The 17,544-nt window shown below is 42.1% G+C and overlaps 2 protein-coding genes across 2 annotated transcripts in view; one reads left to right on the top strand and one right to left on the bottom strand.

Annotated features, from left to right (window-relative positions):
- Positions 1–7,873, bottom strand: part of LOC118358826 (trace amine-associated receptor 13c-like) — a 38,635-nt gene extending 30,762 nt beyond the window's left edge. The window contains exon 1 of the mRNA XM_035736762.2: positions 7,689–7,873. Within this exon, the coding sequence (XP_035592655.1) occupies positions 7,689–7,713 (25 nt within the window). The 5' untranslated portion in view covers positions 7,714–7,873. The remainder of the gene's footprint in view (positions 1–7,688) is intronic.
- Positions 1,729–4,678, top strand: LOC118358856 (haptoglobin-like). The gene is made up of 4 exons (XM_035736827.2): positions 1,729–1,888; positions 2,218–2,321; positions 3,484–3,752; positions 3,930–4,678. Exons 1-4 carry the CDS (start codon positions 1,884–1,886, stop codon positions 4,503–4,505), a joined length of 954 nt encoding a protein of 317 aa, XP_035592720.1. The 5' UTR covers positions 1,729–1,883; the 3' UTR covers positions 4,506–4,678.
- Positions 7,874–17,544: the final 9,671 nt, after the last annotated feature.

The following is a 17,544-nucleotide window of genomic DNA, read 5'->3' as shown; positions in this document are numbered from 1 at the left end:
CCAAGAAGCTTGGCAAAAGGACAGACTATTTGTTTACTCAACTTTACTCGAATAGGCGACCTGTTCTTTGTACCTCGGTCAACAGCCACGTGGAATTCACATGATTTCGCAAAGCTGGTATTTTAAAAGCTTGGATCCTTTACAACAAATGCAAAAACACTAAGTAAATGTTTCCCTCCAGATGTTTCAAAAGCAAGCACGTTTTTATTCTTCTAGAAAAGTGATGGTAACACTTTACTTTACACCCAGTGTCATAACCATGTCATAATATGTTATATAATATGTTTTTTCATCATCTTTTAAATACCTTGTAGAAAATGCACTTTCTGACACTGTCATGAAGCATTATGACCATCCTGTGTCACTTCACTTGGTCTAAGAAAATACATTTTATGACACTGTCAAGAAGCATTATGACCATCATAATCATATAAGCCAGATATGCCTATCACGTACAGTTGAAGTCAGAAGTTTACATGCACTTAGGTCATTTTCAACCACTCTTGTTAACAAACTATAGTTTTGGCAAGTCAGTTAGGACATCTACTTTGTGCATGACACAAGTAATCTTTCCAACAATTGTTTACATACAGATTATTTCACTTATAATTCACTGTATCACAATTCCAGTGGGTCAGAAGTTTACATACACTAAGGTAACTGTGCCTTTAAACAGCTTGGAAAATTGCAGAATATGATGTCATGGCTTTAGGAGCTTCTGATAGGCTAATTGAGTCATCCAAGTCCGGTTCATCCTTGGGAGCAATTTCCAAATGCCTGAAAGTACCATGTTCATCAGTACAAACAATAGTACGCAAGTATAAACACCATGGGACCACGCAGCCGTAATACCGCTCAGGAAGGAGATGCGTTCTGTCTCCTAGAGATGAACGTACTTTGGCTCAGGTGTATGTAAACTTCCGACTTCAACTGTACATGCCCTTATATCAGTAAAAAAGAGGGTGTCTTGTCCTGCTCCTGAAATCAGTCATCAGCCACAAATAATTGGGGTTGGTGCATGTCTGACATCAATGTGTGCGTAATTACAATGATAATTGAATATGGTCAATTTAAAAAAAATATATATAACATGAACATACTGTTGACATGTAGGCTATGGTGTAATGGAATGTTTTGCCTTGTGTGGTAGGTTTTGTGGGTTTTGACACTCTTATGTAGGTGTCATAACCAGCCATAAAATAACACAATGTATGTCACAACAGGTCTAAATATGTGTCATGACAGTGTTATGACCATATTATAACAGGTTCTGACATATTATAACCTGGTTATATCTGTGTCATAACGTGTTATGACGCTGGATGTCAGGTAAAGTGTTACCAAAGTGAGTCATAAACAGCAGATGTGAGTCAACAACAACAACTTTTTCATTGGGGTTTTCCAAATAACATAATCATGAAAACGTTTTGGGGATTCTGATGGTACCACATTTTTTAAATAACACACTCTGATGCGGCATTTATATCCACCTCCTTTCCTAGCAATAGACCAAACTGACACAGAAATTATAGATGTGCTGTGTCCTGTTCTGGTTTCATAATTCATACCCTATGAAATGATTTATCCCTCAGATGGTCTTTTCGGATACTAGTGGGCTCTGGCTGAGCTCCAGATGGGGCCAGGGTTAGGGTTTAGACATGATCCCAATAATGGGTTGGCAAGAACAGAGATTTTGCAATCTCTCTGATTTTCGGGAATCAGATCTGAAGCTGTGTCCAGCAACATTCCCAAGGGTGGGCAGACAGGGGTTGAGTTCTTTCCTCAGCAGATATAAGGCCTTGGTCCCATAACTTCTCAAGTGCATTGTCTTTACAGAGGAGACACAGCTCAACATACAAACGGATATACTGATATCCATCAAAATGTGGTATGTTATACCTTTCACATTCTTTCCTCAACAAAACCCTAGTTGCGTGGCAATTGTTGTCGTTGCAGTACCGATCCAAATAAATCTCTGAAATGTCTTTGGACAAAGGATCTTTGTAATATGGCAGGGAAATGCAGCTACTTAAATCTTTCAAAAAACATTCAAACTGCTCTAGCTAGAGACCTTTTCTAAATATAGATAAACATGCAAGCCCCGAAGAAGCCCTAAGTAAAGGAACCATTAGCTGTGGTACTGGTGAGTGTTTGGGCTCTGTCTGTCAGTTGGCTCTGTGTGTGTGTACTGTACCCATGTGTTCCTTCTGTCCACAGGTCATCCCTGGCAGTGCTCCTCGCAGCCTCCTGTGTCTGTCTGGCTCAGGTCAGAATCAAAACCCAAGAATCACATGCAATTGATGAGATCTCAGGCGATTCAGGTAACTATCTGACACATAACCCATTCCCTGCTTTATGCCAATACAGGCTTACTTCTTCTGATTTAGATTGAAATGTCAACAAAGGGAGACGGATTAAATGTTCTGAATGGAGAGAGGAAACGCTTTCAAACAAAAACAAGATCAAGGAGCATTGACACCCTTTCTTATCCCATGTCTATGTTAAGGTTATGTTAAAGTTACTCCATTGATGCAGAATATCGCACAAAAATATTGGACATACAAGTGGAAATCTTGTATTTCCAAAACATGTTATATTTGCTGGCACATTCTGACTGGTTCGTGTAAGGATATCACTCACATTTCAATTACACTGTCACTCTAATCTGATGTTCTGAAGCCAATCTTCACTATGGCTCCCCTCAGGCTACTCTGAGCTTAGCAGACACAAGCTGTTTCTATTCAGCCTGTTGGCCTCTGTAAGAGGAAGAGAATACAGTAGCTGTGGCCAAAATGAGGATGTCACCATCACATTCAAGTGAGAACCTTGTTAAGTCTCACGGCTCACAGCTATTATCACGATTATCTTAAAAATCGATTCAGCAGCGACACACATGAGATGACAGGGATCAAAGAGAAGGCAAGCAGGGAAGAAAGAAAGGACAGATTCTCAGTCTCAACTTCCTCCAAGCTGAATTGTAAGATATGTCATTAGGAAAATCTACAGAGCATGAAAGCCTTTAAAAGTAAAATTCCTCGAAAAATCCACCTCTCATCAAGCGTTTCAAGGAAAATGTTTGAGAAGAGAAACGACACTAATTCCATCCTCATTTAGGTTTCTGTGTATTGTGACCCCCAAGGTAATTCTGTGAAAGCTAGCCTTGTCTGGCTCAAGTCATGACAACACTTATTTTTTCAGATAATAGTAGATGATTAATTAATTTACTGAACTTCTGTCAGGTCAAGGTTCCACAGAGCTATTACCAAATGCTGTGTGTATTCAAGTGAATAGTGCTGATTTTAGGAAACTGAAACTAAGGCTGGAATTGTATTGAGGCACATTTCATTTTTCTGCAATAATCTTTTACAGTTGTGTTTGAGTTGCACAGCAGTATGTGCTAGGTGGTGCGAGGGAGATGGGAGTGTTTTAAATATATAGAGATTGTATAGATTGTATACAAATAATGTTGTGTTTCTTGCTCAGACCTGCGCTTCAGGCGTATGGTTGGGGGCACCCTGGCCCCTCATGTCCCCTGGCAGGCCATGGTCTACCTGAGTGAAAACGTCATGGACGGGGGCTTCGCTGGGGGAGCTCTAATCTCTGACCGCTGGGTCCTGACCGCTGGCAGGAACTTGTTTGTCAGGAAGAGTAGACAGGACACCCAGGGGAAAGAACCAATCATCCCCAAGGTGTACCTAGGCATCACACGACGCTCCCAAGCCAATGCTTCCAAAGAAGTTGCTGTTGAAAAGGTGAGCTAGTATGCCCATTACCATCTCTTTCAAACAATATTCAGACAATTCAGTATTTCAGCAAGCAGAACTGCACTGGGCTCATCATCATCTCTCTCAGTCTTACAGGTAGTCAGAGCACAAATACAGTAGATCATCAAAAAGAGGTCCTATGAATTATTCCCTTCCCCCTTCTAGGTGGTTCTGCACCCAGGCTTCCAGAACGCGTCAGACTGGGACAACGACCTGGCTCTGATTCAGCTGAAGCGGCCATTCACACTGAGCGAGGATGTGATGCCCATCCCTCTGCCTGAGAGGGGTGAGGACCTGGCTGAGGCAGCCCAGAAGAAAGGCATCATCACAGGCTGGGGCTTGGGGGTCCACTTCACCCCCGCTGAGTCACTGAAACACCTGGTGTTGCCTGTGGTATCGCACGGCTTCTGTAAAGCAGAGTACAACCCCAGTGGCCAAGGGCTGAGCAGGACTCCTACCATAGACAACAACATGTTTTGTACTGGAGCCAGCAAGTATCAGGAGAATGTGTGCCTTGGGGATGCAGGCGGTGCCCTGGCAGTCCAGGACCCCAAAGACAGCAGAGTGTATGCTGCAGGGATCCTGTCCTTCGATAAGGCCTGTGCCAGGGAGAAATACGCTGTCTACATGAAGCTCTCTGCCTACATGCCTTGGATCAACAGTGTCCTCAGGGGCGACAGTGAGGCATCAGCCAGTCTCCGCTCCAGTGTAATGTCTGACATGTATTCGAGGCAGTTGTAGCCTCCACTCAGCACAATCTCCATTATGCCTTTGCAAACAAAGTCATTCTCTGCCTTGATCTTGTCAAACTCTCTCAAGTTATGACTTTCTTTGAGTGTGTGTCCTCGCCTGATTGAGTATGTCTTCCAATGTTGATTTCAAAGGATTTTCAATAAATTAATCTCTCTTAAGAAGTTTGGTTTCCGATGTTTCACCTTACAACTTTTATTCACATTTTCTTCAACTCCTAGAATGCTGGGAAACATGTTTTAGATCATCTCCCAAGCTGTAAGATGAGAGCATGTTAGAGCCATTAAAACAAGTAGGCTACAGCTAGGACTTGACATGATTTTAAAGTTAATTTAAGTCATGGAATTATTAAGGACAAGATGTTATCTGGTCAAGGAGGATATTGTGATGAGATTCTAGCCACTAGATTTATACGGCCTTTGTCAACCAGGAAGGATTTTTAAGTGGATTTTTCATGAAAACCACCCAAGAAGGAAATAACTTGTTCTAAATAGAGCTGCATAAACGAGGACCTCCATTCCCCTCCCAGCAGGGGATGGAGGTCCTGTCACTCCTGGTTAGTGACTCATTTAAATACAGATGACAAAAAGCTTGTCATCATAGCCCAACTCTAGTTAATAACTCTCTTGCTTTGTAGCAGCCTGCTGTACCTCAATTTGTTCAACAAGATATATATCTCAGATGTCACATGCATAACGTGATGATAATCTCAACCATATACATTTCATTTCAATGAAGGAAGTGAATTGAAATTCCATTTTGAAAATGGAAAAATCCTCTGATGATAAATGGTACCTTATGGTACTTTTCCCAACCCTGATCTCTTGAGTTTAAGTATTGTAGAGGTGCCAGCATAGCCCTGACATAGCATAGCCTTGACGCAGCATAGCCCTGACATAGCATAGCCTTGATGCAGCATAGCCCTGATGTAGCATAGCATAGCCTTGACGCAGCATAGCCCTGACATAGCATAGCCTTGATGTAGCATAGCCCTGATGTTACGGATGTTAAACGGCTAGCTTAGTTAGCGGTGGTACGCGCTAAATAGCGGGTTCAATCGGTGACGTCACTTGCTCTGAGACCTTGAAGTAGTAGTCCGCGGCTTTTGTGGAGTGATGGGTAACGATGCTTCGTGGGTGACTGTTGTTGATGTGTGCAGAGGGTCCCTGGTTCGCGCACTTGTATGGGCGAGGGGACGGTCTAAAGTTATACTGTTACACTGATGTAGCATAGCCTTGACGTAGCATAGCCTTGACGTAGCATAGCCTTGACGCAGCATAGCCTTGACGCAGCATAGCCTATACGTATAATGGAATATGCTATCTAGCCCCCATAAAAATCTGAAAGTGGAAATGTTTCAAACTCCTTGTCAAACCTGAATTGCATAATAACACACAGTTCCGTGAAAGATTCTAGCTTCTGCCAGTCACGGGAAACTGCTTTCATGTTTGTGCATGTGTTGCACAGAAGGGACAGAGAGAGTGAGAGGGAGAAGAAGTGAGAGAGAATCGATTGTTGCGCAATTACTATCCCTTCTGTCTGTAAATCCAAGAACCTGAGAGTGTTTGCATCGTTTCTGCATTACATCGGAGGGACAGACAGATTGAGCTATCTTTTATCCATTAAACAGTGGGAGCTCTTTGTCATGTTGTTTGTCGCTGTGAAGTTTGTGAGCGGTGGTCCCTCAGAGTATGTGAGGATGACTGGGGGCTGGTTCAGAGTGGGGCTATGCCCCCCCCCCCCTTCTTGAGCTGTCTGTATCCTGCTGGTTCTTCTTTTAAAGAAACTAAATATGCTTCTCTGCATTTCTGTTCAAATCTGAGTAAAGGATTTAAATGAATGTGAGTCTTATTCAGTATATTTAGTTATTGCTTGTTTTTTGAAAGTCTACCAGCCTTGCCAGAAGGCATGCCAGCTGAGATAGTTAGACCAACTAGCTACTCTAACTTGATTGACAGCCTGAAATGGCTTATTGGTAGCTAGTTGTGAGGTTGGGAGATTAGGAACCTATCTGGGCTAGCTAAAGCCAACTTCATAATTATTATTTGTATTATTATTAAACAGGATAAAATGAGGAGGCATGTGCCCCTGTGCCCCCTATGGGCCTGTGGTTCTGCCCTGGTTTCATGTCAGTCTGTCTCTCCATCTTCAGAGACACAGTTAGAGGCAACAGTTGATAGATACAGATCTTCAATCCTCAACCAACATACTGTAAATTGTACTGTAAGGATATGATTAATTATATTTGTTCTTCATATAAAAAAAACTGCTGTGTAGTAACAGGTCCCAGAAAAGAGAACATTATCACTCAACTGGTATGTTCAGGTTTCCACCAAAATGTCTCAAAAGCCTATAGCTTGATAAGAGCAATACCTCCTTGTTTAATAACATGCCAGTGACAGCGTTGAGGCTAGTAATTGTGAGACATCAAATTCTGACCTAAATTGAGCTCCCGGATGTTAGTCTAGTGGGATCTGATAAGCAAGACAGAGTAGGTGCAATGTGAAGATGTCCATGTGACTACACAGTAGGACATAACAGTCTGTAAACTCATCACCACCTAGTGTTGAGAACTGAGGAGAACAGAGGAGAGGGCCATGAGAGAATGAAATTCCAAGAACGAGGTGCACTCTTCCGTTGCCACATGTACAAAGATGACACGCTGTGGTTCTTGGTACTTCAACACCCACCTCTGTTGACAGCAGGTTGTCCAATTCTCTAAATTAAACAGTGGGTGGGGGCAGAACCATTGAGCTCAGGAGAATACAGTAGATTACCTAAGATATCAACCCAGAGGCTGTTATGTCAGGTGGGAAGATTCAATTCCTACTTTATCATTGAAAATTGACATTAGTCACTCTTCTATAATGTAGCTATTTCATTACAAGTGAGTGTGCATAGCAACAGGAAATGGTTAACCAATCCTATTACACTACCAGAATGACTCAACACGATTTCTATGCCATTTTCCGATGAAAACACGACCTTCGTATATGAGGATTAAGTAGGCATTTTTTAAACAATCGGTAAGAGTGAAGTAGTGGGTACACCTCTGTCCAGCTGAAATATTAATGTCCCTGTCAGGGGTCATTACACTCTGCTCATCTCAGTGTGTGCACCCTCGCTAAGACTGGTGTTCCTGCTGTGCTGACAGAGTTACATAAAGTCCCTCACCCCGGTATCGAGGGCTCTTCCTCATGGTTTCTTGCAGCACATCGGCGCTTAGACTCAGCAGCCCGTTCGTTTCATCACCTTATCTGTCACGATCGTCGTAAGGAGCAGACCAAAATGCAGCGTGCTATGTGTTCATGATGATTTTTTTTATTAAAGAAAGCACTGAATACAAACTATACAAAATAATAACCGTGACGCTATAATGAGAACTTTGCTGACACAAGCAACTAACATAGACAATCACCCACAACACAAAATGACAAAACAGGCTACCTAAATATGGCTCCCAATCAGAGACAACGACTAACACCTGCCTCTGATTGAGAACCATATCAGGCCAAACACAGAAACAGACAAACTAGACATCCAACATAGAATGCCCACTCACACCCTGACCAAACAAAACATAGAAACATACAAAGCAAACTATGGTCAGGGTGTGACATTATTCAACACATAGTCCAGCCTAGGCCGGGTTCCTCAGGGGACTACTGATAAAGTGCTCTTCCTCATCATTGTTACTAGGAGACTTGATGTGTACACTTGACATTTGTGTGAGCTTTTGAAATTGTGTTGTCTTTTCCTGCAAGGATACACTGACAAACAACTGCAAATTTACAAGTAATGCAACTATTATGAAGAGAACATCAGGCATAATTAGTACTTTATGTGTTAATGTTTGTACCTATTTTAAATACACATTTAAAAACAGACAGCAAGTTCTGATATAATCACAGTCTTCTGAACAACTCTGATCTCCTTCATGGTCAACAGTAGAGCCCTTGTGTGCAGCGGTTGGCTTACCATTAGGCAGAAGAGGCAATTGCCTCAGGCTTCATATACTGTATCATCAGGGGTGGGCTGGGCATAATTGAAAAAATGATAACTAGTAATAGATAAATAAATAAAATATCTGCTGACCTAAGTTAATTAATTTCCTCATTAAAAAGACAGGTGCTGCTGATAACACTGTCATCATCATCGAGGCAGAGGCCATGTGTCTGATGCTGCCCACCTATCTAATGCTGTCTGGCCAAAACGAGCATGGCATGTCAGACCTCAGACTGGACTCTGCCTGGAGCCTTCAAATCACTAAGTCCGCCCCTGCTTGTATGCAACTCTTTGAGGAAGTTTTACAGTTCCATGCATTACATTTCATGCACTATTGCCCTCTCGCACACAGTTGAAAGCACTGACTCCTACACCTCTGATCCACTAACTGGCCTCTATAACCTTACACAGCCTAGAACAAGGCAGCTAACACACTGTTTCCCGGTAGGCTGTCATTGTAAATAATAATTTGTTCTTAACTGACTTGCCTAGTTCGATAAAGGTTACAATACCAGCATATCCCCACTTATACAATCAGAGGCTAAGCAACCAAGAGAATTCCTCTGTGTTAAGCCACTGACAATTTGTTCCTGACATTTTTTTGACATCCTTTTGTTTTTCTTTTAGACCCTGAACGGTGAGTTTTGAGGTTTGAGAATAGTTCACCAAGTTTATATACAGTGCCTTCAGAAAGCATTCATACACCTTGACTTATAGCACATCTTTTTCTAAAATGAATGACAAAAATTCTAATTCTCCCCCATCTACACACAATACCCCATTAGGACAAAGTGAACACATGTTTTTAGAAATGTTTGCAAATTTATAGAGAATTAAGTACAGAAATATTTCATTTACATAGTATTCTGAGTCAATACATGTAGAATCACCTTTGGTAGCGATTAGAGCTGTTAGTCTCTAAGATCTTTGCACACCTGGACTGTGCAACATTCGCACATTATTCTTTAAAAATTATTCAACCTCTGTCAAGTTGGTTGTTGATCATTGCTAGACAGCCATTTTCAATTCTTGGCATAGATTTTCAATCCGATTTATGTCAAAACTGTGACTAGGCTACTCAGGAACATTCAATGCCGTCTTGGTAAGCAACTCCAGTCTATATTTGGCCTTGTGTTTAAGGTTATTGTCATGTCTATTACTTTTCTTTTCATCCTAAAAAAATCCCTAAGTCCTTCGATGACAAGCATACCCATAACATGATGCAGCCACCACCATGCTTGAAAATATGAAGAGTGGTGCTAAGTGGTGTGCTGGATTTGCCCAAAAATAATGCTTTGTATTCATTCATTGTAGACATAAAGTTGTTTTTTTTTGCCACATTTATTGCAGTTTAAGTTTTAATTTTATTTTTTATAAGGGACCTTCTTTGTGAGACGTTGGAAAACCTCCCAGTTTTTTGTGGTTGAATCTGTGTTTGAAATTCACTGCTCGACAGAGGGACCTTACAGATCATTTGTATGTGTGGGATACAGAGATGAGGTAGTCATTCAGAAATCATGTTAAACACTATTATTGCACAGTGAGTCCATGCAAATTACACTACAGTATATATATAGAAGTATGTGGACACCCGTTCAACTGAGTGTATTTGGCTAATTATGCCTCACCCGTAGCTGACAGGTGTATAAAATCGAGCACACAGCAATGCAATCTCCATAGACAAACATTGGCAGTAGAATGGCCTTACTGAAGAGCTCAGTGACTTTCAACGTGGCACCGTCATAGGATGCCACGTTTCCAACAAGTCAAATATCTGCCCTGCTAGAGCTTCCCCAGTCAACTGTAAGTGCTTGTGTTATTGTGAAGTGGAAACGTCAAGGAGCAACAATGGCTCAGCCGTGAAGATGTCGGCCACACAAGCTCACAGAATGGGACCGCTGAATGCTGAAGCACGTAGTGTGTAAAAATAGTCTGTCCTCGGTTGCAACACTCACTCCTGAGTTCCAAACGGCCTCTGGAAGCAACGTCAGCACAATAACTGTTTGACAGGAGCTTCATTAAATGGGTTTCAATGGCCGAGCAGCGGCACACAAGCCTAATAATCTGGGTTTGGCAGATGCCAGGAGAACACTAACTGCCCCAATGCATAGTGCCAACTGTAAAGTTTGGAGGAGGAGGAATAGTGGTCTGGGGCTGTTTTTCATAGTCCTGGTTACAGCATACAATGGCATTCTATACTAATATGTGCTTCCAACTTTGTGTCAACAGTTTGAGGAAGGCCCTTTCCTATTTCAGCATGACAATGCCCCGTGCACAAAGCGAGGTCCATACAGAAATGCTTTGTCAAGATCGGTTTGGAAGAACTTGACTGGCCTGCATAGAGACCTGAGCCCCGACCTAATCAGCCTAGTCAGGCCTAATTGCATAACATCAGTGCTCGACCTCACTAATGCTCTTGTGGCTGACTGGAAGCAAATTCCCACAGGAATGTTCCAACTCAAACTCCATATTAATGCCCATGCTTTTGGAATGAGATGTTCCACATGCAGGTGTCCACATACCTTCGTTCATGTAGTGTATTATGTGACTTGTTAAGCAAATTTTTACTCCTGAACTTATTTAGACTTGCCATAACAAAGAGGTTGAATATTTATTAACTCAAGACATTTCAGTAAAAAAATTTAAATTAATTTAATAAAATGTAATAAAAATGTAAAAATATATAATTCCACTTTGACATTATGGGGTATTGTGTGTAGAACAGTGACACAAAATCTAAATTTAATCCATTTGAATTCAAGCTTTAACACAACAAAATGTGGAAAAAGTCAAGGGGTGTGAATACTTTCTGAAGGCACTTTACTTCCTCTAAACACAGACAGTAGTGAACATTATTATACCATAGGCAGGAAATTGCAATTGGTTAACCAGTGGAGGCTTGTGGGGGAGCTATAGAAGGACAGGCTCACTGTAATGACTTGAGTAGAATAAATGGAACGGTGTCAAACCGATCAAACATATGGGAACCATGTTTGACTCCGTTCCTTTGACACCATTCTAGCCATTACAATGAGCCCATCCTCCTATAGCTCCACCCACAAACCTCCACTGTGGTCAACATGCTATGGAAAAACATTAAAAACAACAAACCCCATGTACAAAAATACCCCTAAGACACGTATCCTGTCCAGTGTTTAGGGAAAGGAATGTGCCGCTACCTCGCTCCACAACCAAAGATTATGAATTGAGGTGCAAAGTGAAGAGGAAATATTGTTCAAACGGGCATATTGCAACTACAATTGGCCACCGATTTAACACAGTGTAATCCATTGTTGAACCATACATTTGCTCTAAAATCACCCGCACATCTTATCTCCATTGCAACCATTATCGGCCACTGAATTACCGTTCCCTCAACCTGATGTCAGTGTTACCTTTTAGTAGACTACTGCTTGCCTTCAACATCGTTGAAGAAATGTTCTCCCTCTGGTGTGTGTTATCAGCGGTGTAAATTAAACATTTAAACGTGCGTAAGACACTCACTCTCTCTCTGTTCTCATAGTCTCACCTGTGTCCTTTAGAAGAGACTTGAGACTTGTATGCAACTTCTGGGGCTATGTGTCTAAGCAGGCAGGCAGGCAGACAGACAGACAGACAGACAGACAGACAGACAGACAGGCAGGCAGGCAGGCAGGCAGGCAGCAGGCAGGCAGGCAGGCAGGCAGGCAGACAGACAGACAGACAGACAGACAGACAGACAGACAGACAGACAGACAGACAGACAGACAGACAGACAGACAGACAGACAGACAGACAGACAGACAGACAGACAGACAGACAGACAGACAGACAGACAGACAGACTGACAGACAGACAGACAGACTCACAGACAGACACACAGACAGACAGACTCACAGACAGACACACAGACACACAGCTCATTCCCCAGACATTTGTCTCGTGTTTATGAAACGTGAGGCTCCTTGTACTTTTATGTTGATATTGAGTGATCACAATGTGTTCTGAGGTCTGATTGGGAGGCTGACTTTAATTTCCTGTCTTCCTGTTTCCCTTCTCATCTGCATCCCCATGTGTTCATACGTGCGTGTGCTTGTTCGTGTGTGTGTGTGTGTGCGTGCGTGCAAGTGTGTGTGTGCAAGTGTGTTTCTGAGAACGTGAATGTGAATAAAAACCCTTTTATTTCCCATAGGGCCTGTTATCATACCATTATTAGACGAGTAGAATGTGGCTTTAGAAGGAGCCTTATCAGAAAGCCTTTTATGTTGCTGAACAGACAAATAAAAGTCAAAAAGACATTCAGAGTGAAATGCATGAATAATATTTGTTTTCAATTGCTCTGATGTTGTGGATAGGACACTGTATAAACAGCTGTTTGGCTTTGTCTCATGTCCTCCACTGTATCTGGGAAACTAATATCTGCCAAGCCAAACTGTAAAGGAAACATTTACAGCTTTTCAACAAGCAACAATATCAGAGATACTGTAGATCCACAGAAGCCTGTGAACTCTACCATAGCAACCCCGTCTTCCACAGACAATTCATATTGAACTTGTCCGATATTTAATTGTTATAGATATGGCCGGTATACAAACACGCATTTGATAACGCTAGTACACACTTAGAAAAGAGGGTTCGTCGAGTGTTCTTTGGTAAGGGTAATGGTGTTATGTGGAATCAAATCAAATCAAATCAAATCAAATTTATTTATATAGCCCTTCGTACATCAGCTGATATCTCAAAGTGCTGTACAGAAACCCAGCCTAAAACCCCAAACAGCAAACAATGCAGGTGTAAAAGCACGGTGGCTAGGAAAAACTCCCTAGAAAGGCCAAAACCTAGGAAGAAACCTAGAGAGGAACCGGGCTATGTGGGGTGGCCAGTCCTCTTCTGGCTGTGCCGGGTAGAGATTATAACAGAACATGACCAAGATGTTCAAATGTTCATAAATGACCAGCATGGTCGAATAATAATAAGGCAGAACAGTTGAAACTGGAGCAGCAGCACAGTCAGGTGGACTGGGGACAGCAAGGAGCCTTCATGTCAGGTAGTCCTGGGGCACGGTCCTAGGGCTCAGGTCAGTTGAAACTGGAGCAGGAGCATGGCCAGGTGGACTGGGGACAGCAAGGAGTCCTCATGTCAATCATAATGACTCAACGAACCCTTCAAGCCCTTCAATGGCTTTTGTCCTCCATCCACACCTGAGAAGCTGGGACAGTTCTGACTGGTTGTGGTGACTGTGGCTAACTCTCCCATGACTAAACTCCTAGACTAAATGGTGTTGTATGAGTGACAGCCCCTCACTTCAGGTGGGAGCTGAGGGGTAATGTTTTCCCAGTGGAGAGAATAAAGAGAAAGTAGAAAAGATTGAGTTTTATATGGAGTTGTGAGGACTGTATGACAGGATGCTAGAGACACCAGCATGCAGAGATCAAGTCACTGAGAGGTATGATGTAAGAGAATACTTTATCATACAGTGCACCAGAGAATTATAACTAGTGAACATTTTTTTTTTAACTGGAAAATATTGCACCTTTTGACAATTCTTCCATGTGTCTGAACCCCCTGCAACCCCAATCCCCTCCTGTTGAATGTAGAGTTTTATATCACACACACACGGTGGGGATAATTGAAATAAGTCACTAATAGAGACAGGGGGTTATCACTGTCTCCAAAAGGAGATTATCTGATTTGCTTACATGTGCATAAGGCCTGAGCAAACCTTCCTCTGAAAGATAATGGATTTACATAGATTGACATTCAGTGTTGCAGCAGCACTGTGTATGTGTGACATATTTCATCTGTCCTTCTGTGGTGTCTCTGCCTTTGTCATCCATTCTGATTGAGTTTGCAGATGAGGTTATATAACGTCACATGATCAAAACATAGATAAGATAGATAAGCAGCAAAAAAAAATCCATCAAATCACATCAAATAATAACAAGCATTCACTATTAGTTTTGTCTGTACCTGTTGGTATAATGTAATAAGGATAAGCACGTTGTTCAGCTATTATTAGCAGAATCCACAAATGATTTTACCTTCTGACTTTCAGCTGCTTGATTGTTTGAGAATCCATTTTACATTCAGATGAAGGACATGATTAGTTATTGACTCAGAGTTGTTACTTAGTTCGCTGCTTCTTAGTTCCTGTATGACAACATGCTGCCCAGACAAGCTCTGAAGATAATAAGAAAAGAGGGAAAACAAGTTCAAATATGATATTGAAGCCAATTGGCTTCAATATCAGGCATTAAATTATGTTTTTGACGGTCTGAATCGCTTAGGGGAAACGTTATGGTTCTGTTTCAACTGACCAGCAGCCACTGTGCACAAACTCAACTTCTTCACTCTTCATTCGTTTGTATTTATTCTTCTTGGGGCTGAAAGGCGGTGCTCATTGGCTTTGATGTAATTTGGGAATTAATTCCCGATTAACAAGGTTCCGGCTGACAGAGTTTGATTGCACAAAAAGGCCAAGGCTTAACTTTCTGAGAAGAGGATGAGATGAGGTTGTAATTGGGCACAAAAAGGCCAAGGCTTAACTTCATGAGAAGTGGATGAGATGAGGTTGCAATTGGGCACAGAGGGGAAAGGTAACTTACATGCGACACTTACCTCTAGTCCCTTTGTATGCTGAAGTGAGTAGCACAGCCAAGGAGGTTGACTTTTTTAGGGAAGATCAAAATACTCATTATTCTGCTGGTCTCCCCTTAACCACTATTCCTGATAAGTTTCCTGTTTTTACCCAATTGTAAATTATATATTTTTCATGTTGAGGTCCTCATAGAAAGCCTTCAAAATGTGCGTAGTCATTTTATTTAAACATGTTTCTCTGGCTAAAAGCTCTGGTGTGTGAGAACCGGGTGATGATGATGATAATCATTTGGACAAACAGACAGACAAACAGACAGGGATGCAGACAGGCAGGCGACGGTCCCAGATGGCACAGGAAGCCTGGCTGTCTCAGTGGCTCTTCCAAGACACCCCCTCCACTCAGGAATGAAACGCTCATTACTGCCCAGGCCAGGCTCTACACAGCTGCCCCATTACAACCAGGGTGTACCGGACAGAGACACGATGTGTTTGTATGTGTGTGTGTGTGTCTTTCTCCTGTTCAGCAGCAATGAGACACACTATGGAGTAAGGAGCTGCTGTGACACACACGGTACCCACCACCGTCACTCACACTCCATTGCAGAGGAAACTCATTCTGTTGCATGGCCTTTTAAGGGTCCGCTGTCTCTGTGGCTGAACGACAAGGACCAGCAGCTAATTCGAACAATATGTTCTGTCGTGGAAATTTCCTCTATTTACCAAATCATGAGAGCAAACCACAAGTCAGAGTTAGTTATCAAAATCCATCTTCAATTATATGAGCTCTATCACAACCCTGTGACTCTCAGATCAATTCACTGTCTATCAAGGAATTCTCTGAGAGCCCCCTCTACATTTCAACTGAGATCCTTTAATAGCAAAGAACACACATAGTCAGACAGCATAGACATAATAAATCGTTCACCTTTGTCTCCTTACTCAAACCCAGAACCATAAACCAATCCTCCATATCAACAGGCATATATCAAATCCATCCTATCTTGACAAGATCACAGAGACACACTGACTGGCACACAGACATTGTGGAGCCAAGAGATACACGCTTGACCTCTCCCCTCTCTCCGGCCCATGCAACTTAGTCTTGACATAGAACAGATAACTAACTGCCAATGGCCACCACTATAGTACAAAAAAATACATTCTTATGAGACATAACTCATAAGCATATGATGAATATAAAACATCTTATCTATGTTACCCACCAATTCTGATTATTCCCCAACAGTTCTTTTCATTATTTCAGAGACACTCAACACTGTGTGTGTGTGTTAGCGCATGCGTATAATATGTGTGTACACATGCATGTGTGCTTGCATTTGTCTTGTATGTTGTAAATATACTGTACGTTCTAGTGTATATCTATGGAGCACGTGCCTGTCTCTGAGCAGGAGTGACTATGTTTTGTCTCTGTGGGTGGTTTGTGGGTTATAGGCACTGGGCTTCTTTTCTTCACAGCTCCCTCAGTGGCTAAGTGCCTTCCCACGTTCTGACATGAGAGAGAGGAGAGAGGACAGGTATTAAATGTCTGTCACACCTGTTTTAGGCAGCAGCCTGCGATGTCCTTCTCTAATGTCCTCACCCAGACTTACTTACAGGAGGAGAGGCAGTTGGACCGTGGGTAGAGGGAGTGCTCAGGTGGCCACAATCATTTCTTCAATTCAATTCAATTCAATTAAAAGGGCTTTATTGGCATGGGAAACATATGTTAACATTGCCAAAGCAAGTGGAGTAGATAATATACAAAAGTGAAATAAACAATAAAAATTAACAGTAAACACTACACTAACAGAAGTTCCAAAATAATAAATACATTATAAATGTCATGTTATGTATATATACAGTGTTGTAACAATGTGCAAACGGTTAAAGTACAAAAGGGAAAATAAATAAACATAAATATGGGTTGTATTTAGAATGGTGTTTTGGTTTTACTATTCGATGCTATTTTGGACTATTCGATGCTATTGCAGTCCGCCACAGGATGTTTTTGTGCTAGTCGAGGGCAGTCAGGTCTGGAGTGAACCAAGGACTATATCCGTTCTTAGTTCTGCATTTTTTGAACGGAGCATGCCTATCTAAAATGGTGAGGAAGTTACTTTTAAAGAATGACCAGGCATCCTCAACTGACAGGATGAGGTCAATATCCTTCCAGGATACCCGGGCCAGGTCGATTAGAAAGGCCTGCTCGCAGAAGTGTTTTAGGGAGTGTTTGACAGTGATGAGGGGTGGTCGTTTGACTGCGGATCCGTAGCGGATACAGGCAATGAGGCAGTGATCGCTGAGATCCTGGTTGAAGACAGTGGAGGTGTATTTGGAGGGCCAGTTGGTCAGGATAACGTCTATGAGGGTGTTAACACATACATTTGGCAGGAGCTTAGGAAGTGCAGCTCAATTTTCACCTCCTTTTGTGGGCAGTGTGCACATAGCC

This window comes from Oncorhynchus keta, chromosome 2 (genome assembly GCF_023373465.1).
Source record: "Oncorhynchus keta strain PuntledgeMale-10-30-2019 chromosome 2, Oket_V2, whole genome shotgun sequence".
Taxonomy (NCBI): domain Eukaryota; kingdom Metazoa; phylum Chordata; class Actinopteri; order Salmoniformes; family Salmonidae; genus Oncorhynchus; species Oncorhynchus keta.
Note: the sequence above shows the minus strand (reverse complement) of the source record. Positions and strands in the feature narration are given on the sequence as shown.